Source organism: Pinus tabuliformis, chromosome 9 (genome assembly GCF_031772625.1).
Source record: "Pinus tabuliformis cultivar Carrire ecotype Pingquan chromosome 9, CPIR1, whole genome shotgun sequence".
In the NCBI taxonomy this organism is placed as follows: Eukaryota; Viridiplantae; Streptophyta; class Pinopsida; order Pinales; family Pinaceae; genus Pinus; species Pinus tabuliformis.
Window position 1 is genome coordinate 524201341 of NC_142307.1, and position 23607 is coordinate 524224947.

The following is a 23607-nucleotide window of genomic DNA, read 5'->3' on the forward strand; positions in this document are numbered from 1 at the left end:
TTTATTTTACTTGCAGGTCAATATGTAAGACAGTACACTAGGATAGATATAGGAACTTATAAAATTTTGGATTTCAAGCACAAGAGAAGGGACTGCATTCCCAGTACACTCTCAATGCTTGATTATCATTATCGTCGAATGTAATAGGAGCTTGCTCCACCTCATCTTTTGGTAATATAACCACTATCCAATCTTGTTAAAAGAAAATTGATATTAGATAATATTGACGCCGAAAATATTGAATAATAAGGTTTCCTCGTTAATCTTTTTGCTTTAAAAAACCATAGTTTGTGGCTCTTTTTTGAATCCACGTAAATTTGCATTGATAACCAAATTATGCCCAAAAACCTTTACAAAATGTTAATATTCAAATTTTGGATTTTTAATATCTAAACATCAATTTCATAAATTTATCAATTAAACTTTTCACTTAAGTTAAAATTTCGCAAGCAAAATATTAACATCAACATGTAAGACTATTAAAATTTATTAAAATTGCATGTTACTTAATAAACAACCTCAAGTCTATCATTAATCATGGCATGAAGATTTTGAAAGTTCAATTTTGATTATTTCAACTTTAAATTCTAAATTGAAAAATATTGTGAAATAATTAAATTATAAATATAAACCAAAATCTATCATATAATAAATAAGATATACATATTGTAATTTATATTATATTAATATTTAAATTAACATTGACACAATAAATAGTACAAGAAAGGACATAAGATGGTGAATGTGATGCATAAAAAATTGAGTTGTTTTTAGTGTGATTTTTTGGAAGCTTTTCCAGTGGGTTTTTTCGGTGAAATTTTTCTAAAATCGGGCAACAATTTATTGAAATTACAAGCTTGATGGGTAATTCCCAAAATCAAAGTGTCCTACGGGGTTTTTTTAATGATGCAAAGGAACCTCTGAAGGATATTTGTCAAAGTATAATTCTCATCTATGATTCTATTCCCAAAATCCTTTCAAAATCTAGTGCTGTCAATAGAAATGTGCAGGTATCTCCTTCGTTCAGGTCCTCGAGGGCCTTTTTCGACGGCGCATCCCAACAAAACTCATGTGGAGCAGGTGTGTTCATTCAAATGGACGAGAATCTTCAATATTATCTCTCTTGGAATGCAGGTGTGGGCACAAATAGCCTGGCTGAGGCTAAGGCCCTTGCGGCTCTCCTCGCTTTCTGTTGTTTTCTTGACATCAAGACCATCTCTGTTTATGGGGACTCCAAAACAATGGTGGATCATGTAAATGGAAAAGGTTTTGTCGACTGCCCTCACCTCTCTGTGTGGATGGATCGAATTATGTTTTTTTGGAGATGTTTGCAGGGGTCTACAATCCAGCATATCTACAGAGTTTGGAACCTGAGAGCGGATTGCCTATCTAAGGAGGCGCTCCTTATGGAAACTGGTGCATGGTCCTTGAAGATTTCTGTTGGCAGGGAATCCTATATCATATAGGACTTTTGTATCCCGGGATTCTGACTCTCCTTTTTTTGGCTTCTTCTGTGCCTTTCTTTTGTCCTATCTCTTTAGATCTGTCCTGGCATATGTTTATATCTGTTTATGTCGTCAAGATCTGTCATGGCATATGTTTGTATCTGTTTTATGTCATAACTATCTTCGTTTTTTGGTCCCAGCTGGTGTTGGGGAGGTCTGCTATTGTGTCCAGGCTATATGCTCTGTTCAGACTCATCCTATGGATTATATTCCTCATATTTTGTATGAATGCTCTATTATACAGACTCATTATAATACAATTCAGCTTTTCTTTCTAAAAAAATCCAAATATTTAGTTAAAAACGAGTTTAAATAACACAAATCAAAATTTCACCTCAAATTGTTTCACCAGATTCTGACAAATTCCAAAAAATCCCACTAAAAACAACTCCAAAAATTAAAATAACAAATAAATTTGAACACGAAACTTAAATGACGTCTTTTATGTAAAATGCGGTAAAGGTTTGGAACATTATGCTCAACCCTACAACATCGATGGGAGGCACTAGATGACCAAATTCCATTACTTAACATTGATAGGGTGCCACTAAATTACAATAAAGAAAATAAGAATGCCACTCCATGACAATCACCAATGACCCATAGTTTTGGTTGTTGCTTTCAGTAATAAGTTTTTGGTAAAAAATTCCCCAACGAGCGACTTCAAAATTGATCCATCGCGTAACACGTGGCCAACACAAGCCCATTGCCCATAGTTTTAATGGTCGTTTTCAATAATCCGTTTTTGGGAAAAGGAAGAAAAGAAAAACCCACAAAGAATGACTGCCAGATCGATCCATCGTGTAACGTGCGGTTAACCCACGTCTTTAACTCACATGCCTTGGATTTGTGGAGATCACAACCACAAACACAGGCGGGGACCCTCGACTCATGTGGCATCGCTGACCTGCTGCTCTACTGCCATTGCTGACCTAGATGGGAGGTACTAGATGGAAAAATAAATCTTTATTAATAAACTTAATAATATAATTTGTTTTCCTCAACAATATTAATAAATCCATAGTCATGGCTTTTAGCTTTTAACATGGTCATAAATAGTCCAAAAAAAAACAAACTAGTAAAATGTTATTCTAATTTTAGATTTTTAATACCTAATTATTAATATTCAAGATCGATTTGTCAAAATGGTTAATACGAATTAAATTTTCACCAACAAATTATTAACATTAAAATTCAATATTTTAAATTTACCAAATAAACAACATCAAATCAATGTCGTAAACATCATGAATAATAACCTGATAATTTTAAAATCTCAATACTAATTCTTTAACGTATTTAAAAAAAATTATATAACATAATTTTAGATTATAGATAATAAAAAGATACTAATATTGATTAAAATATTCATACCATAATAATTAAATTATAAATATAAAGACATAAACACAATTGAGAGAATGCAATTTAGTTACATTTGTACATGTTCTAAAACCGAATGTATGTATTGTCCTTTCTGCCCCATCTTTGGAAGATTACCAGTAAGCCCACCCGTCAACATCGGTAGGATGCCACTAGATTACCAAATTCCAATAAAGGAAAGAAGAATGTGATTCCCATGACACGCACCAATGACCCATGCTTTTATTCGTTGCTTCCAATAATAAGTTTTGGGGAAAAAAGTTGTCAACGAATGACTCCAAAATTGATCCGCCGTGTAACACGGTCAACACACGCCCATCGCCATGGTTTTAATCGTCGTTTTTAATAATACGTTTTTGGAAAGTGGAGAAAAAAAAATCGATCTTTCGTGTAATGTACGGTCAACGCACGCCACCGTTTTTAAGTCACATGCGATGGATTTTTGGAGATTTGATGCCAAAACCCTGCCCAAGAGCACCGTCACACGACAAGTCGTAGAACGAACTTTCCTTGACGTGGATCGCTCCCTTCCACTCACTCTTCCTATTTATTTATTTATTTCTCATACCAAAATTATCAGGCATTCCCTATCTATTTCTGTAATCCCTATCTATTCAAATAATCCCCTATTTCTATTATCCCATCTGTGAGTTGTTCATCAGTACTAGGCCACCAGATCTGGTAGCAAAGGGATTTTTTGTTCTCATAAGCATCGGGATTCGAACACGCGCCTTCTGCCAGGCAAATTTCTGGTGGTGTTGTTAAAAAGTCAGGAGAAATGGCTGCAAGCCAAAGTGATGGCGCTGCTGCTGATGAATTTGTGGAGAAAGGGTCGTTTGAATCGACGGAGAGTCATGACGATGATGCGGCCGAGGTTCGAACCTTGGTCTCCCAGCCCCAGCCGCAACCTCTTAGTCGATTGCAGAAGCAGGCGCCGGCTAAAATGCAGGTGACAAGGCTATCGCTGGAATCGATGGGGTTATGTTGCAGGAGCCCAATTCCTTTCTTATCTCCAATCCTGGTGTCGCCAATAGGAGGAAGAGATCTTGAGAAGTTGCTGCTTCCTGAAGAAGCTGGAAAACAAAACCCAGCGGATGAAGAAGAAAGCGTAGGTAGTGTTGTGATTCCAACGGATGGATGGCAACACCCCGCGGCGCCGTTTTTAGTCGACAAGGTTTGCTCCTTCTCCAATTGCTTTGTGGAATTATGTGTTCAAGACCGCTGTTGTTCGTGATTTACTAGTGTATGGAGGGGCTTATGCCACCCCATCTCTCGTATTAATCCGCTACAATAGGACTACGAATCCCTCGCAAGAGGAGACCATTGGTTCTAGATTGGACAGTGGCAGAAAACTCATGGTTCCAGGTTTATTGTTGCTTCATTATTTAGTGTTCATAAACATCATTCCATTTAGATCTAGATTGGACTGATAAAAAACTCATGGTTCCAGGTTTATGGTTGCTTCGTTATTATGTTCATAAACATTATAGACTGGAAATATTGGACATGCACATGTATGATTGGACATGCATGTGTAATTCCATTGTCTTCTTAACATACCAATGCACTTAGTTGTCTTACATTTAAGATACCAATGCACTTAGTTATCTTACATTTCTCATAGTTGGGAAAAAAAAGTTTTTTCATTATAATTTTATATTTAATTAATAATAATAATAATTTCATTTAATTTTTAAATAAATATAAAAAACATAAAAATATCTTCAATACTTAATTTTTATTATTTATTTAATATTATTTAATAAGTAAATATTTTTTTAATAATAATTAATTTAATAACCATAATTAATAATTAAAAAATAATAATATTAAAAAAATAAATATTTTTTAATAATAATTAATCTAATAACAATTATTGATAATTAAAAATAATATATATATATATAATATTAAAAATAAAAATAATTTATAATGCCCCTACTTGCCATTGATTCAAAACTTTAAATCCATGTCGTAATTGCACCATTTATTCAAAACTCTAAATCCATGTGGGATTGGAGGACGGTAATTGCATATTTTGGATCTGCGCAGCGGTGCGAAGCCTTGCTACAGGCTTCTAGAAACCTTACCATTTATTGCAGGGTTTTGGAGATTTTCATTTCCGTGGCCTCGTTTATAACTCTTAGCTGTGTTGGAATTGGGGTATTATGTGCAGGGTTTTGGAGATTTTCATTTCCGTGGCCTCGTTTATAACTCTTAGCTGTGTTGGAATTGGGGTATTATGTGAATGGCAAATATTTAATAAATTTGGAATATTTAAGCTTAAAATTTCATGTAAGTGTTTTGAATCAAATCTAATGAATCGGAAAATTCGAAATCCAACTTGCAGGTTTCAAAATATAATGGAAATGTTTCCAATTTAATCTAATAAACTTAGAATATTGGAAATCTAATTAATATTGGAAATCTAATTTGCAACGGTTCAAAATCTAATCTTAAAATCTCATGTAAGTGTTTCGAATCAAATCTAATGAATCGGAATATTCGAATATTCGAAATCCAACTTGTATGTTTCAAAATATAATGGAAATGTTTCCAATTTAATCTAATAAACTTAGAATATTGGAAATCTAATTTGCAATGGTTCAAAATCTAATCAAAGTGTTTCAAATCTGATGCGATAAACTCGGATATTAAGAAAGGAAAACAAGATTAAATTCAAAATCTAAATCTAATGCGTTTCGTTTCAAAATCTAATCTAAACATTTTCGACTTTCTTATTATTATTTTATTGGAATATTCATGAATAACGGTTAGCTTCTTCACCTTTTGGCCTAACCATTTTTATATTTTAATTTCACTCTATGAATTAGTTTTGAGGATGTGGTTTAACTTTTTATATTTTAATTTCACTCCATGAATTAGTTTTGAGGATGTGGTTTAACTTTTTATATTTTAATTTCACTCCATGAATTAGTTTTGAGAGTGTGGTTTAATGGTTAGATTGGGGATTTCCGTCCTTACAAGATCAATCTTGAGTAATATATATTTATTTTGAAAAAAAATATTATTTATTAAAAAAAACAAATTATTATAATGTAAGTTGTTTTCTTATTTAATGGTATATCATGTATTAATTCTTTTATAAAATTATATGTTAATAAATTTAGATTATAATTTTTTTACTGTAAAGAAGTGGTTACATGGTCTGAAATATTGGTCCCTTGCTCCAATCCATGGATATGTCTCAATAAAAATGATCTTTCCATGGTGTATGGGAAACAAAAAAAAGTGTTCTTTTGACGGTGTTGGATGTTTCCAACAGCTAGGGTGTCTCCCCGGTGTGAAGTCTCAATTAGACCTCACACCATTTGGGATATGAGCCTCATCTGGTATGTAGGCCCAATTGCCATCATGTTGGTTTTCACTCCTTGTTGTCAAATCAAGAGATGTTAAAGTGAGGGTAAGGGAGAAAAATAGGAATGAGGTCAAGCCAATATTAACGGCCTACAGGACGAGATACAAGAATGTAACAACAACAACAATACACATACCACAAGAGGGATTAGTGAGCTAATACCATCTTAGACATGCATAAGAGGAAAGTAGAGGAAAGTGCCAAAGGTTAACTACAAATGAGTTCACAATATGTTACTGGCATTGCGTGGAATTTGGAAGCAAAGATTCAAAATCAAGCACACTTGCGATGACAATGAATTATTTCATAGACAAAGCACCTCCATGCAAGCACATAGACACATAATGGAAATACTAGATAACCATTATAACCACATGAGCGTGCATGGGAATCAATGTTGAAAGAGGAGAACTTATCATTAATGTTGTTGCAAATACAAGTACATATCTAGAAAATCATCAAAGCCGAGTAGTGGAACAAGGGTTTCTCACACTATCTCTCAAAGCCAAAACCTTAGCCTCACCACCACTTTCTCTACTAGTTATCAAGGTTTTCTTGCCTCTTGCTCTTCAAGCACAGATTGCCTATCTTTTGTTAGTCCTAGCTCAAGTGCTAAAATTCCTTTACAAATAAAGCATGAGGGAATATTTATAAAGGTGAGATAAATGTTCACCTATCATGACCTTTCACCTACCCTCATGAATCTTCAATTTCCTCACTACTCTCTCATGTCTAGTGACTATTACAAGCTCAATTGATGTTTGTATAGTTGTTAACACATTGATAAAAGAGGTGCTGTAAGGAGAATAGAGAAGGTTGCAGAAACCCTAATGTTGTTGTGAGGTCATGATGAGCTACTGAATAGGGTTGCAATCCATTTGTTGTATTGCATGTCGATTTGTCTACTATTGCACCTACCATTGAGGTCAGCACAATGTTTGGGCAACTACATAGATCTAGTTGCTCGTTAATCAAACCCTAGTTATGTAACCTATATGAGAGACTATGACTTCTTCCACGTAGATCAGAATCTTCTTCCTGCAAACAAATAACATGGGTCATACCTATTTACAAACAAAGAAAGTCAATAAAAAAATCAATTGATTAAAAAAAAGACATGAATTTGGACCCATATATAGTCCTTTTCTGTGACATAGTGTTGTTAAAGCATGTGGTCTCTGTAGGGTTTTTTAGGCTTTAAAAATTTCACGATAAATTCCAAAAGCATTACCATAATTCTTTTTTCTTGGTCATGTTTCTGAATACCTCCTGTCCTTTCCTACCAAAGACATTTTCCAGTGGAGGAAATAAGGGTTTTGATCATCAAACATGGGTTGTAAATATTACACCTTCTTGTAGTTAATACTGGTAATCTAATCATCTCAAGCATAGGTAGGGCCATAGGTGTTGTTATCGTTATTTTTTAAGAATCCTATAAACATCATCAACAATCAATTCCCTAGTTTTGACACCTTCCATAACTGCATCTAGTGTTTATAAAATGATTACGTCTCTGCGACATTTGCACAACTATGGTGCCTTCTTTTGCAACCAAAATTTTCATTCTCTTTTGGAAAAGCATATTAGGTTGACACTAGTTAACAAAACTGTCTTTAAAGAGAGACACCTGCCCTTTCGTTTCAAAATACATAATCAAACGTCGTAGGCCTATTCATCGCCGATCATATTTTTTAACTCAACAGATAGGTCACATTGAAAATGTGACTTAGGACAAGTTGTAATTCCAATCAAGTCATTGATTTGAAGTTCATAAGATATTGATTTGCACTTCTTATTGTGACTTGAGACCAAGTCATAATTTGGGTTGGTGGTGTAGGTTGCATCTTTTTTTTAAGAAGAAAAAACATAGTCTTTTCATTAAAATAAAAAAAGAGTACATATATCATGGGTTTGTCTCCTCGTGCTTTTAAAGCTTGTTTTTCTTTGTTCCTCTATTAGGATCGTAGATTTTACTTTAGGATTTCATCCTGTGAACTTCTCAAAACAAAATACTACAACTTTCTTTTGGTAATATTTTCCAATAGTCCATAGTCTTTAGTAAATTATATCTATCCATGTGAAACTTCTACAAAAAACAACAGGTATTTCCATATTAGGAGAATTTAATACTCCCAGCATTCGACATAGTGTCGTGAACATAAGCAGCAAAAAGTAACTTCATAGGCTCCTTTCTGATGCCCCTCTTCGACAGGAGATCTATAATATTGTTTTTCTACCTATATATGTGCCCAAATGTAATGTTTTGAAAGGAGCCTGCCAAGTTCCTAATACGGCTCATCTAGTTAGATAGAATGGGAAGGCTAAATAGAGAGTGCCCCTTTACATATTCTATTATGCCTTTTGCATCTCCATAGTTGTGCATAGTCTCCAACCCCAACAATATAGAACATGACAAAACCCCCCAAAATGTTATTAGTTCGACACTTAGTGCCTCGTCCTCCCTCCCACCAAAAGTGATAATATCTTCCTAGATCAAGAATTGTAAGGGCTCCACATCCACAGTTCCTTTGTTTGCATGCCCCATCGAAAAACCCCGTCGGATGATCCTTCCATATATTCGTATACATTATCTACCTCTTCTTTTTGCGCTTTTTTACCTGGCCAATGATTTTCTGATAAAATCGTCTTTTTCGTCATAGTCCTCAGAGAGATCTTTCCAATGGGGTATCGTGAACGTCTAACGGAGATAATATGACCAAGTCACGACCCCGGGAAGTTGGCTGTCAAACTAACCCCAACAGGGCCCATAAACTCTTGGTGTTACATCTCCTCGGGTTAGTGTTTTGCTCTTATTGTTTAATAATAAAAAGGCCCTTGAGCCTCATTGAAATGCAGTTCAGAGGCATGTAGCCACCACATCTATCCTCAGAGGTAAGCTACCATCGCCTGAGCTAGTTTATTTCCATTTCTATTTGTAAGCATATTTCAGTATTTTACATTACTGAAAATATCAGAGTTCTTTTTGCTCCTTAGATTGTACCATACCCTGAACATTACTGAGAATGAGGATTTAGTCAACCTGTTTGATGACCAACCAGAACTTATTTTTGGTCTAGATGTTAATGGAAAACCACTAGAAGGATGAGTACCACCTTTCTACATAAGCCTTAGCATCCATGATAAAATCCTACACAATGCAATGTTGGATTCTAGTGCCTCCCATAATTTAATGCCTAAATCAGTAATGGAAAAATTAAACCTAGACATTACAAGGCCTTACAAGGACCTATTTTCATTTGACTCCAGTCAAGTGTAGTGTCTAGGATTAATCAAAGACCTCTGTGTTACCTTAGTCCAATATCCTGCCAAGAGCATTCTTATGGATATTGTGGTTGCTGACATCCCACCAAAGTATGGCATGCTTTATCTAGATCATGGGGAGCCAAACTTTAGGGATCTCTACAACTTGATATGTCATATGCAACAATCTCTATGTTTGGGCAACCCAAGAAGCTATACCAAGAAACTTTAATGAAATACATGGTAAGTAGCCAGGATCGGCCTCAAAACTTTCCTATCTACTCTGTACATTCAGAAATTGATTCTTTTATTCTGTATAATGTTGACCAAACACAAGAAACTCTTTTAGATAATTGTGATACAGAACCAAAATAAATTGCAGTTTCTATTCAAAAGGAAACTGCCCAAACTTTAGAACTTTCCACTAAACAAGATAGTCAAAATGAAGAAAAGTTTGTTGCACCATATGATGAAAATTATGAACATGAGATATTGTGGCATCTTGAGTTTGATGGGTCAATCAATAATTTTGTAGCAGGAGCAGGAGTATGGATATACAATCTAGAGAATAATCACTCAGAAGGCCATGCATACAGACTAAATTTCAAATGCACTAACAATATGGCAGAGTATGAAGCACTAATTCTAGGTCTTAAATTAGTTAGAAATCTAGGAGCCAAAAGAGTTTCTGTCATGGGAGACTCTGAACTAGTTATAAAACAAATTGATGTTGTATATATGACCAAAGACCCTAGATTAAGTTGTTATAGAGGAACCATTGTAGAAATACTAAACACTTTCTTAGAAACCAAGCTTGTTGTAATTCCTAGAAAACATAATATGCAGGCTCATAGTTTAGCAATGTTTGCCAGCACTTGCAAGTTACCCTTTCAACCTAACTACCAATACATTGCTGAAGTTAGGCACAAACCTGCAATTCCTGATAATTTGAAGAACTGGAAAATATTTGCTGATGACAAGCAAATAAACAACTTTTTAGTCTCAGAAGAAGAATTTGTAAATAGCAATATAGATACTGACACATCAACAGATCTTAACATTAAAGATAAAATAGAACTAAATCAAATAGAAGGTAAAGAAATAGATAGATTTTATCCTACTAAATTTACTAAATCAGAGGTAGAAAACCTAGAGCAAGTTGAGATTGATGAGATAATTAATGAAGATACTGAAGTAATCAATCTCAAAGACAATTTATTACCTAAAGGATTAACCCCTTTGGAAGACTTGTTTGATTCTAATGATGTTCCTAGAAAACCCAAAATGGAACCTTTGAAATCTGATATAGAGGAGTGTAATATAGGCACTGATGAAAATCCAAAATTGATCAAACTTTCGAAATCATTACCCCCCACTGAAAGAGTAGAATACATTGAGTTATTAAAATAATTTCAGGACGTCTTTACCTGAAGTTATGAGGACCTCAAGTCCTATGACACCAACATCATACAACACACAATCCCTATAAAAGAAAATCAGAAACCTTTCAGACAAAAACTTAGAAGGATAAATCCTGTCCTGCTACCCTCAATTGAAAAGGAAATCCAGAGAATGTATGATGCTAAGATAATTGCACCCATCAGATTTTCTGATTAGGTTTCTAACTTGGTGCCAACTAGGAAGAAAACTGGTGAGATTAGACTTTGTGTGGATCTCAGAAACCTCAACAACGTGTCATTAAAAGAAAATTACCTTCTCCCCAAAATGGAACACATTTTACAGAGGGTAGTTGGAGCAACCAAAATCTCATTATTGGATGGGTTTTTTGGTTACAATCAGATTTTAGTTCATCCTGATGACCAAGCCAAAACTGCCTTTACTACTCCTTGGGGCACATTCATGTATGTGAAAATTCCTTTCGGACTAATGAATGTAGGAGCCACTTTCTACAGGGCTATGGATATAGCCTTTGCTAAAGACATCCATGATTTCCTAGTGATATACCTAGATGACATTACTGTATTTTCAAAATCTGACAACCAACATGTAGTTTTTAACCCCGTACAGAAATTACCTGCATATGAATTCTAAAACACAAAAAATAAACAATGCAAGAGAATAACACATAAAACACATATACACAGAGATTTTCCCACTGGATCCCAAAACCGAGACTACCAGCTTGATTTTTCATTATGTTCCTTTCAATGTTACAATACATATTTATACATGCCGAAGCATCCAATACCATGGACCAAAAACCATCGTGTCCAAAACCATGGACCGAAAACCATTGTGTCCAAAAACATGTGCAAAAATCATGCACAAAACCATAGGTGGGTCTGCCTAACCTAACATAGGTTCCAAAACTAAAATTTTCCAGGGCGCTGCCCCAGACCCCATAGAGTGGGGTTACTTACACCCCTCAAACCCCCTGTGACTACCCCCGCTACACAATCAGCGCAACGAGGGGGGGTTTTGCCCCCCTTCTAACCCCCTGGTTAACTATGTGTGCTAGTCATGGAAAGAATATAACACAACCCAACATTCTCCCACTTGTTGTTTTCTTTCCATAGGGGGCCACAAGAGAGCTTAGCCATTTATCTAGCCTTGCAATGCCCATTGTTTCTCTACACCAAGAAAACTTCTTAGAGCTCATATATTTTGTCAATGCATCTGCAGTATTCTTCAAAGTGTCCACCTTTACTAGCAACACCTTTTTGTCTTCTATCATATCCCTCACAAAGTGATACTAAACATCAATGTGCTTTGTCTTTGAATGATATGTAGGGTTCTTTGCCAAGAAAATTGCACTTTGGCTGTCACAGTCTATCCTTATAGCTCCTTGTACTAACCCCATACTTGAACACAATCTCTGCAACCAAACTGCTTCCTTGCTTGCATGAGTGGTTGCCATGTATTTTTCCTTTGTAGTTGATAGTGCCACTACATATTGCTTCTTACTCATCCAACTGACTGCACCTCCAAATAGGTTAAACACATACCCACTTGTAGATCTTCTCTGATCCAGATCTCCAGCCCAGTCTGCATCAACAAAGCCACGAATATCCAACACTCTGTCCAATCCTGGTCTTCCTTGGTAGAACAAACCATAATCACTAGTGCCAAGCAAATACCTGAAAACCCGCTTCACTGCTGTTCAGTGCTTCTTCCCAGGTTTTGACATAAACCTGCTCAATACTCCCACTACATGTGCAATGTCTGGTCTAGTACAGACCATCGCATACATCAGGCTCCCGACTACACTTGCATATGGAACACGGGACATGTCCTCTTCCTCTTCTTGTGTCTTGGGACACTGTTCACCAAATAACTTTACACCTACAGGAATAGGAACCTTCACCGGTTTACTATCCTGCATATTAAACCTCTACAATATAGTCTCAACATACTTCCTCTGGTTTAACCAGAGCTTCCTCTTTACTCGATCTCTTTTAATTTCCATGCCCAAAATATAGTTTGTAGCACTAAGATCTTTCATGTTAAATTTGGAGGACAATTGGGTCTTCAAATCCTGGATAATTTCTTTGTCATTTCCAACCAGCAACATATCATCCACATAGAAGACCAAATAAATAAAACAGTCACCAATTAATTTAAAATACACACAATGATCTTCTTTGCTTCTGGTGAAGCCAAGTCCCCGTATAAATGTATCAAATTTCTGATGCCACATCCTTGGTGACTGTTTTAACCCATACAAAGACTTCTTTAACTTGCATACCAGTTCTTTCTTACCCTTCACCGCAAAGCCTTCAGGTTGCTTCATGTAGATATCCTCTTCTAAATCCCTATGAAGAAATGTTGTCTTCACATCCATCTATTCTACCTCAAAATCAAAAGCAACAACAACAGATAAAATTAATCTAATAGAAGTTACCTTGGCAACAGGAGAAAAAATATCACCAAAATCAATTCCGACACCTGGGAATAACCTTTTGCTACCAACTGAGCTTTGTATTTCTCCACCTTTCCTTCTGCATTTGTCTTCTTATTGAACACCCATTTGCTACCAATGGGTTTCCTTCCAACCGGCAACTCCACCAGATACCAAGCCTCATTTTTGTGCAAAAATGCCATTTCATCAACCATGGCCTCTTTCCAGTGTTTTCCATCCTCTGAATCCTTCATAGTTCTGGGATCATCATCAGTAATAGATAAAGAAAAATTTGAATAGAAAGCAGATGGACTATACCTTTCTAGCTGCCTTCTTTCTCAAATTGATCTTCTCACACTCGGAGTTTGTGGCTCTTCATATTTTGATTCCTCCTCTGCTGTAGAGTCTGATTCTTCTTCCTTTATCTCAAACTCTATCTTCTCAGGTTCCTTTGGTTGGAATTCATGTTTAATAACATCTTTAACCTCTATGAACACCACATCTCGACTGTACACAACCTTCCTTGTTACTGGATTTCAAAGCTTATAACCCTTTAAGCCATCCTTATACCCAATAAAGATTCACTTTTCATATTTACTATCCAACTTGGTTCGTTTCTCCTTTGAAACATGTACATATGCATCACATCCAAATACCCTTGAATGTGAAAGAGAGGGTTTCTTACCAGTCCATACCTCTTGTGGAGTCTTATCCTTCAACGCTGATGAAGGTGATCTATTGACTAGGTAATATGCTGTCTCCACCACCTCTGCCCAAAATTCCTATCCTAACCCGACACAATTGAACATGCTTCTTGCCCTTTCCATCAACATCGTGTTCATTCTTTCTGCAGCTCCATTTTTCTGAGGTGTATATGGAGTAGTCTTATGCTATGCTATACCACACTTCTTACAGATTTTTTCAAATTCCTTATTGCAAAACTCTCCACCGTTATCTGTCCTCAACACCTTTGTCTTCTTCTTTGTCTGGTTTTCCTCCAGAGCCTTGAATTCTTTAAACCTGTCAAAGACTTCAGATTTCTTCCTAAAGAAATATATCCATGTATTCTTTGAGAAGTCATCTATAAATGATACATAGTACACAAACTTACCCAGTGATGGAACCTTCATAGGTCCAAACACATCACTATGCACAAGCTCTAATATATGTTTCTCCCTCTTACCACCAGAGGGGAAACTCACCCGATTATGCTTCCCATATACACAATTTTCATAGAAATAAAAATCTAGAGAGCTATTACTCATACCTTCTACCATACCTTTACCATGAAGTATTCGAAGGCCCTTCTCTCCAATATGTCCAAGCCTTTATTGCCACAACATGGTCTTCTCTCCAGAGACCACTAGATTTTCTGCTCCACTTTCAGGAACCACAGAACTGTTGCAGCCATCAACAACTATGCTACCTTGCAGCTTGTACAGATTTCTAATCCGAACTCCTCGCATCAATACTAGTGCTCCCTGAACCATCTTACATGTATCCTTCTTGAACACTATTTTTACACCTACATCATCCAACTTGCTTACAGAAATCAAATTTCTGGCCAATGCAGGAATATGCAGAACACCCGGAAGTGTTCTAACCCTTCCACCTTGCAACTTCAACTTTACTTTTCCATGACTAATGATTCTAGCCTTCCTATCATCCCCTAAGAAGACATCACCACCATTGTATTTCTCATACTCGCAGAACCACTCTCTATGGGGATTGAAGTGAAAGGATGCACCTGAGTCAATCAACCATGCCTCATGATCTACATGTGTACTTGAAGAAGCCAAGTACACATCTCCACCTTCATCTGAGGCGGTTTTCACCTCTGTAGAAGGAGCATCATTAGATCCCTTTCCTTTATCAAGAGCTTTAGATTTACAGTCCCTTTTGTAGTGCCCTTCCTTTCCGCATTTCCAGCACACCACCTTTAAAGGTTTTCCTAGAGATTTAGATCTCCCACTCGATGACTTATTTTTGTTTCTATTCTGGGACCATCTTCATACAGATAAGGCATCACCATTCTGGCTCTCCATATTTTTCCATCTCATCTCCTCCGTCAGCGAGGATGAGACTATTTCATCAAACTGCAAGGCAGTTGCATTGCTACCTATTGCAATAACCAGACTATCCCATGAATCTGGTAGAGAACACAACAAACTGATGCACTTATCTTCATCTGAAATTTTAATATCAACAGATTCTAACTAATTTACCACAGTATTAAATGCATTTAGATGCTCTGTCACCGAGTCTCCATCTTTCATCCTCAGGTTATATAGCTTTTTCCGCAGGAACAGTTTATTCACCAGAGACTTAGATTGGTACAAAGTCCCTAACTTTTCCCAAAAAGCTTTCACCGTAACTTCCCCTGATACATTCAACAATACTGAATATGAGACACACAATCGTATTGTGCTCTTTGCCTTCTGATCCAACTTCTCCCATTCTTCATCGGACACTCCCATTGGTTTAGTACCCAGATCTACCATGATCCACTGATCATTATCCACCAACAGATCCTCCATCTTGAGTTTCCACAACTCGAAACTCTGACCATTAAATTTCTTGATCTCTATCTTTCCACTGCTCACCATCTTCTTCCACCACTAGAATCGATCTTGCAAATCTCCCACTAAATAGGGCCTACCACAGGCCCAAGCAAAACCCCTCAGCAACAAAGGCATCCCCTTGAAGCCAAAACAACTCTAATACCAAATGTAGATTTTAACCCCGTACAGAAATTACCTACATATTTATTCTAAAACATAGAAAATAAACAATGAGAGAGAATAACACATAAAACACATATACACAGAGATTTTCCCACTGGATCCCAAAACCGGGACTACCAGCTTGATTTTTCATTATGTTCCTTTCAATTTTACAATACATATTTATACATGTCGAAGCATCCAATACCATGGATCGAAAACCATCGCGTCCAAAACCATGGACCGAAAACCATCACGTCCAAAAACATGTGCGAAAATCATGCACAAAACCATAGGTGGGTCTGCCCAACCTAACATAGGTTCCAAAACCATAGGTGGGTCTGCCCGGACCCCATAGAGTGGGGTTACCTCCACCCGTCAAACCCCCTATGACTCCCCCCACCACGCAATTGACGCAACAAAGGAGGGGCTCTGCCCCCCTTCTAACCCCTTGGTTAACTACGTGGGCTAGTTGTGGAAATAATATAACACAACCCAACACAAAATTTGGATCATCTAAGGTAGGTTTTTATTAAATGCAAGAAATTTGGAATTTTTTTGAACCCCAAGAATTCCTTGTTTGGGTTAGAATAAGGAAAGCTATTAGGCCATATAATTTCAAAAGATGGTATCCGAATAGACCCTACAAGAATAGAAGCCATCTTACAGATACAACATCCTAGGAACATTAGAGAACTGCAAGCTTTCTTAGGGAAAATTAACTTTCTTAGAAGATTTATTTCTAATTTAGCAGAATTAATTAGATCACTAAATAATATGTTGAAAAAATATTCGACCATAAAATGGACTGTTGAGGCTAAGAAATCCTTTGAAGACATTAAATTGGCCTTAACTAAAACACCAGTGTTAATCAGTCCAAAATTTGACAGAGATTTCATTTTATTTTCCTTTGCTTCTGAGCACACAATTGTTGTAGTCCTACTACAGAAAAATGACCAGGGCTATGAACAACCCATTGCTTTCTTTAGCAAAGCCCTGAGAGATGCCCCTTTAAAATACAATATAATGGAAAAACAAGCATTGGCTTTAGTCAAAGCCATTAAGGATTTTAGGGTGTACATTTTATATTCTCATATAGTGGCCTATGTTCCTAATTCAGTAGTCAAAGACATCCTAACTTAGGAAGGTCCAGATGGAAAAAGAGGAAAGTGGATTGCTACTATTCTAGAATATGACATAGAAATCAAACCAACTAAGTTAATCAAGGGCCAAGGTTTAGCCAAGCTCATGGCTAAATCGAACTGTTAGGCCTTAGATATAAATTTCATTGCAGCAATAGATGATGAGGAGGAGATGGCGACTCCACTAATCAGCCAGAACTTTATTGTATCACCATCGTATGCTGATGTTATATATGTTCTACTAAATTTACAAGCTCCTCCTGAATTATCTAGGACTAAAAGTAGGTTTCTAAAGATGAAATCCTTAAAACTTTGTATTTTAGACAATGCTTTGCTTTGGAAATCATGAAGGCATTCTTCTCAATTGCCTATTAAAAGATGAAGCTGACAAGATGTTGTAAGAGTTTCATGCAGGTGACTAGGGAGGACACCTTAATGGAAAACCACTGTATATAAGATTCTTAGAGCTGGTTTCTACTGGCCAACTTTGTTTTCTGATGTCAAGAAATATGTGACCTCTTGTCACAAATGTCAAATTTTTGAGGGAAGGAAAAAGCTTTTACCTTTACCCTTAAAGCCAATCTCTGCTGAAATGCCTTTTTAGCAATGGGGTCTAGACTTCATTGGTGAAATTCACCCACCCTCCTTTTCCCAACACAAATGGATCCTTACTGCAACAGACTATTTCACAAAATGGATAGAGGCCATACTTTCAAGGAATGCCTAAGATACTATCATCATAACCTTCCTTGAAACCAATATTCTGTCAAGATTTGGATGTCCAACTAAGCTCATTACTGATAATGCAACAACCTTTAAATCCAAAATAATGATAGATTTCTGCAATAAGTACCATATAACCCTGGGCCATTCCACAACCTATTATCCTCAAGGAAATGGACTAGAAGAATCCTCAAACAAAATCCTGGTAAACATCATTAAAAAGTTGTTGGAGGACAATAAGAAAACATGGAATAAAAAGCTAGTCAATGCCTTATGGGTAGATAGACTAACCACTAAGAAATCAATTGGTACTTCTCCCTATCAACTAGTTTATGGAATGGAAGTTGTTTTTCCATCTTCCTTGGGAACACCAGTAATGAAGTTGCTTCAAGAAATGCAGGTTGAACCAAATAGTATCCAAAGGAGAATCAACCAAACCATTCACCTTCAACAAACCAGGGAGGAAGTATACATCAGGTCTCAAGTTGTGCAGGAAAGGATTAAGAAGATTTTTGATAAGAGAACCAAGGCTGAAGACTTCTACCTTGGTGACAAAGTACTCAAGTGGGATTCAAGGAGGGAAGACAAAGGTAAACATGGGAAATTTGATTTCCTATGGAAAGGCCCATATGTCATTTATGCTTTCAGAGGTAATAATGCTTTCTTCCTAAGAGAAATGGATGGCACAGAAGCAGAAGGAGGGCCAGTAAATGGTCGAATGCTCAAACACTATTTTGAACCTAACTACTGATTTTTATTTCCCATTGTACATATTTCATTTTCCAAACAGTCTAGTGTGGATTGGATGGTGATTTTTTTAAGTTGAAGCCCGAAGAGAAGGCCCTAATCTTTGAAAGGTTCACTGTCATAAGTATTAATAATGCAGAAGCATAGGGAAACATTTGGCAAGGTAATATCAATGGAAATTCAAAGGCTACTGATCTACAAAGTTCTTGACATTTCACTAGGAAATGCCATCCCCAAGTGGAGCCACTGTTAGGTTCCTATACCAATATGAGTCATAATTTTGAATGAGTAAGATTAAGCCTTGTAATATTGTACATACCTTTTCTTTCTGCAAATGTTTTCCATATTAAAAAACTAAAAAATGTAAAGAGGGTATGTCCTAAAAGAATAATCAGAGGACAAAAAGAATGGAAAGGTCAAAAATGAAAATATATGAACCCCAAAAGACAAAAAGAGACCATGAAAGTGTGCAAGCCAAAATGCCACTACTATTTACTTTTTGTGCCTAATAAAAGATTGTGTGCAACTTGTAATTCATGCCATAGTCCATGATAGTCAAAATGTTTAAACTTGGTTATTTCATGCTTTGAATTTTATGTTCATACGTAGCGAATAAATATGACCAAACAATGTAATCTTGGCAAATCATTAGATAGGTAGAGTGAATAAAAGGAGCTCATCAGTTTAAATTGAGCCCTTAGACGATATAAGGTTAGAATTAGCTAGTTTATTTTTGTCAAGAAAAGAAGAAGATTCATAAGGGTTTGCTAGCCTAAATGCACCCAAATAAAGTGAAGAAAAAATGGTAGGATGAGTATGTGGGTAAGTAGTAGAAAGGTTGCAGAAATATCATGTCATTTGATACAAAAAGCTCTTATGTCATTATTTCAAATGTATCATTTAAATATGCATAAGTGAAAAACAAAACTGAAGCAATGATTCACAATTTGGTTTACTTAACATCCCCTCATTCATTTTAACCCTATGATACTCACTAACTTCCTCTTTCACAATAAAAACATTAATACCTATAGTTCTTTAAGTCAAAGAGGCTCAGAGCATTTCTCTGACTTCTGGTTGGACTAGACCCTCGCCTTGATGACTTAAGAAGGAAAGGTGTTAAATTTCATCATACTTTACTCATCCCCCTCACAAAACCCCTTTTCCTAAGGTTAAGTTCTTTTGCTTAGGAAAACCCATTTATAAACATGTTTTATGTACAAAAACCCACCAAATACATTTATCCTAAGTACTAGGTATATGGAGAAACACATCACATTTCATGTACCTAAATGCAATACCCCTTCCGCTCATTTCACTTCATATTAACTTTTTAATTAAATATATAAAAATCCCAATAAAACCAATTATCTCGTATATATTTAACTCCCTCATATAAAATAACCCCACCCCTTAGCTTAATTATAAACTATATTACTACCCTGTAAACCCACAAATAGTTGAAATCCAACCCTCAGTCCTTAATCCTGTGTTAAAGAGTCCTCGATGATATTAAGCTCCAATATTAATCTCATACCGCTAGTGATTAGACCCATGGGCCCCCTGAAAAACTTTATGGTTAAATCACCACGCAACTCCCATCTCCCGAACACCATTGATCGTCCCTCCTTTACATCCAATGCCTCACAAGCATATCGGGCCGGCCTGACGTCCACCCTTTATTCACTCGATAAGGCGGTTTTTCCCCTGGCCCCTAACGTTACGTGTCAAGCATTGAATGGAATCAGGTGGTCCCTCCCGAATACCGCCCACACCACAAAAGCGGTGCGACGACCCTCCCAAAACCATTGCCCCCTTCCAACCAAAAACCGTCACTATTCATCAAATAGTGAAACCTGCCAAAATTAACCAATTTTTCTATAAAATCCCATTTATCCCTCTTTTCACTCTTTTTGCACATTTTTCCTTTGAGAACTCAGAAAGTAATTGCGACCCCTGCAAACAACTGAATTGCTCATAAACCTCTGCCATTGCTCCACAGATGCTGTAGACAATCTAGCTCGTTCACCTATCCATACCAGTATTGTACGAAACTCTGCAGCTGCCTTCAACCACCCATTTACAGTCAAGTTCACCCAAATTCAGGGTATTTAACCGTGGAATTCTAAATCCATTGTCAAATTCCAAGTCAATTCACCCCCTTGACACTATTAGCTTAGTAAAAAGATCAAATTTACCTAAGTCTTAACATTGTGAACCATAAACAAATTGCAAAGCCTCCATTTCCCTAAAACGTCTAAATTCCTCCCCACACTCAAATCCACAAGAACTGAGTATGGCTGCCCCAATTGCAATGGATGTGAGGCCCATCACTACACCTCATTTAGACCTGGACCACCTTCCCCTGGTTGACAGAGACTTCCAGATAAAAGATACCATTGTCATAGAGCTCCTGCTCAAAGTACATTGCCAAAGTAGGGACAAGTTCCTGAACCATGCTGAAGAAATTGGCCTTTGGGAGTCAAATTTGCCCAAGTACCAGTTCCCCCAAGTCCACATTTTTCCTGAAATTGTGCATGTGTGCTATCCTTGTTACGTCCCCAGTCACAAAACCATCATGTATCATGACTAGAAGGTCCTTTTCACCATCACTATTGAGTCCATCAATGAAATGTTGTAGCTCCAACCAGGGCCAAACTTAACTCCCCTCTCAATTGGAGACCCGTTGGAATTATACCCCAAACTCAGCTCTGCAAAATTGGCCCAACTATTCCAAACCTTCATCATAGAAGAGAAACACATCCCTAAGGACTACCCCCCAAATGTAGCTGTTATATTTTCTTCATGGGGTCGAAAAATTGTAGCAATGATATCTTGTGTTTGAGTTACTCCACAAGTGAGTTCATTGATAAAATTATCCTTGTTTTCATGTCCATCTACACCCCAGTACAGCCTCCTACAACCATTTATGACTTTGCCACATTCATAGCCGACAAAATGCATGAGCAGTTCAAAAGAATGGGCAATGAAAGGGTTTTCAAGTACTCCTCAGTTTTATACCATATGTTCTTATATGATCAATCAGAGAAGTTCCCATTCAACCTTCAAAAGCTTCATACCAAGTGTCAACCCAGGTCAGTCATTTTTTGGACCCCATTGATCCACCAATACCAATCTCCATACTCTTACTCTGATTTCATTGATTTATTTGTACACCCAGTCATGACAATGTTGACTGGAAACCCTCCTCCAAGAATTAGTCCAGAAATAAAGAGAGTCCTTCAATTGTCTAAGCAGACCAAAGTTGGTGATTGGTACCTTTACTAAAACCATACATAAATCCGGATATATGGTTGCATGCTGGCACCATATAAGTTGCCAAGATACCTCCCCATGAGGTTGTTTGCATTATAATACTATAGGCAAACTATCAATGCAGATGAAGTAAACTTCATCAATGCCAATAAGAAGGAAAATTTCAAAATAAAATACCAACTAGGCCCCTTCATATGCAACTCTAGAGAGGCTGGCAAAGAGGCAAATTTGATATTACAGAATATGAAGTTCCAAAGAAGTTTTGTCTGGAGATATGATCCTTTGGAATTCATCACAAAGAAGAGACAAAAGGTCAAGCTAGGACCTTTCATTCACCATCCCATACCTGAGATAGAAGCTTATGCAAATCAGACAGAATGGGTGGAGGGTACCCTAGTAGACCAGGACAACACCAGAGTAGATGTAGAGAATGCTCTAATTGATTTAGAAAAGTAGCTTGATGACAGCTCTTTTCTGTAGGTACCAGAAGGACTAGAGACTACTATGAGTACCCCTCCAATTATGCAGACTCCTTAGAATGAGGAGAAGATGCCAAAAAGAAATAGAGAAGGGGCTTCCACTTCAGGAATGACCACCTCCGATTTGCAACAGGAATAAAATAAGAGGCAAAAGCTAAATCCAGCATTTGAGCAGGAATACACTGAAGGCTCAGTTGAGGTCACAAATACAAAAGAAGAAAGAAGTAGGCCTGCCACTGCATCTGGAGGCATGCAAGAGCCTTCCACATCACAAACTCAGATGTTGGAAAGGCGGCTCAGTGTTGAAGTATCTTCCTTCAGAATGCCTGTTGACAAAGACCAAGATATCAAGGAAAGATATAAAGAAATCAAGGCTAGAAATGAGAGGCTTAAGGCCCAAACATATGCATAGTACCTGAAGATCACTCCTACCAATCAAACAAGGCTAATGTCAACCTTTGACATTAAAGAGGGGAACCTGCAGATGACCTTTGTGAAGCCTACAGCCTAGTAGCCAAAGGCAACATTAGATTTTAAGAAAGTGGATTTTGAAGTGCTGGCAATGGATATTCATCCCATAGACCAAATTGAATTACATAAACAGGTTAGAGAGATGATATACTCCACCCTAATAGGTAAATCCATAGCTACCCATCAGCTACAAAACTCTCTGAACAACATCTCAGTACAATTCCAGTTAGAAAAGGCCTCCTCACAGGCCAAGGATACAAGGATCAAGTCCTTAGAGGACTTAGTAATTGAATTGGGACACGATCCAAAGGATATAAAGGCTACAGAGCAGCTGATTAAGAAGAAAAATGATGATATTGCTGCATTTAAGAGGAAATTGAAAATACCTCAGCTGCAACATCCTCAAACTTTAGAAGTCATGGAGAATCAAACTAGACATGAGGAGTTGATGGACTTGGTCTTTAAATTAAATGATAAACTAAAAGATACTGAAAAGGAATTGGATGCTTTGATCCAATTAAAACAAGCAGATGTGACCACTTATTCAACAAATGTTGTCCCCACAGTTTCCACAGCAGTGCCATCCAAACTCCCATCATCTTTGGCACCTACAGCTCCAATTGCAACAGCCTTGCCAACAACAACAGAGTCTACATCAG

The 23607-nt window shown here is 36.9% G+C and overlaps 1 protein-coding gene across 1 annotated transcript; it reads left to right on the forward strand.

Moving 5' to 3' along the window:
- The first annotated feature begins 3490 nt into the window (after nucleotides 1–3490).
- LOC149149522 (uncharacterized) lies at nucleotides 3491–4339 on the forward strand. The gene has a single exon (XM_089445385.1). It carries the CDS (start codon nucleotides 3667–3669, stop codon nucleotides 4120–4122), a length of 456 nt encoding a protein of 151 aa, XP_089301511.1. The 5' UTR covers nucleotides 3491–3666; the 3' UTR covers nucleotides 4123–4339.
- Nucleotides 4340–23607: the final 19268 nt, after the last annotated feature.

Bases quoted from the DNA above. Each gene is read 5' to 3' on its own strand.
- LOC149149522 (XM_089445385.1), top strand. From the start codon at position 3,667: ATGGCTGCAAGCCAAAGTGATGGCGCTGCTGCTGATGAATTTGTGGAG.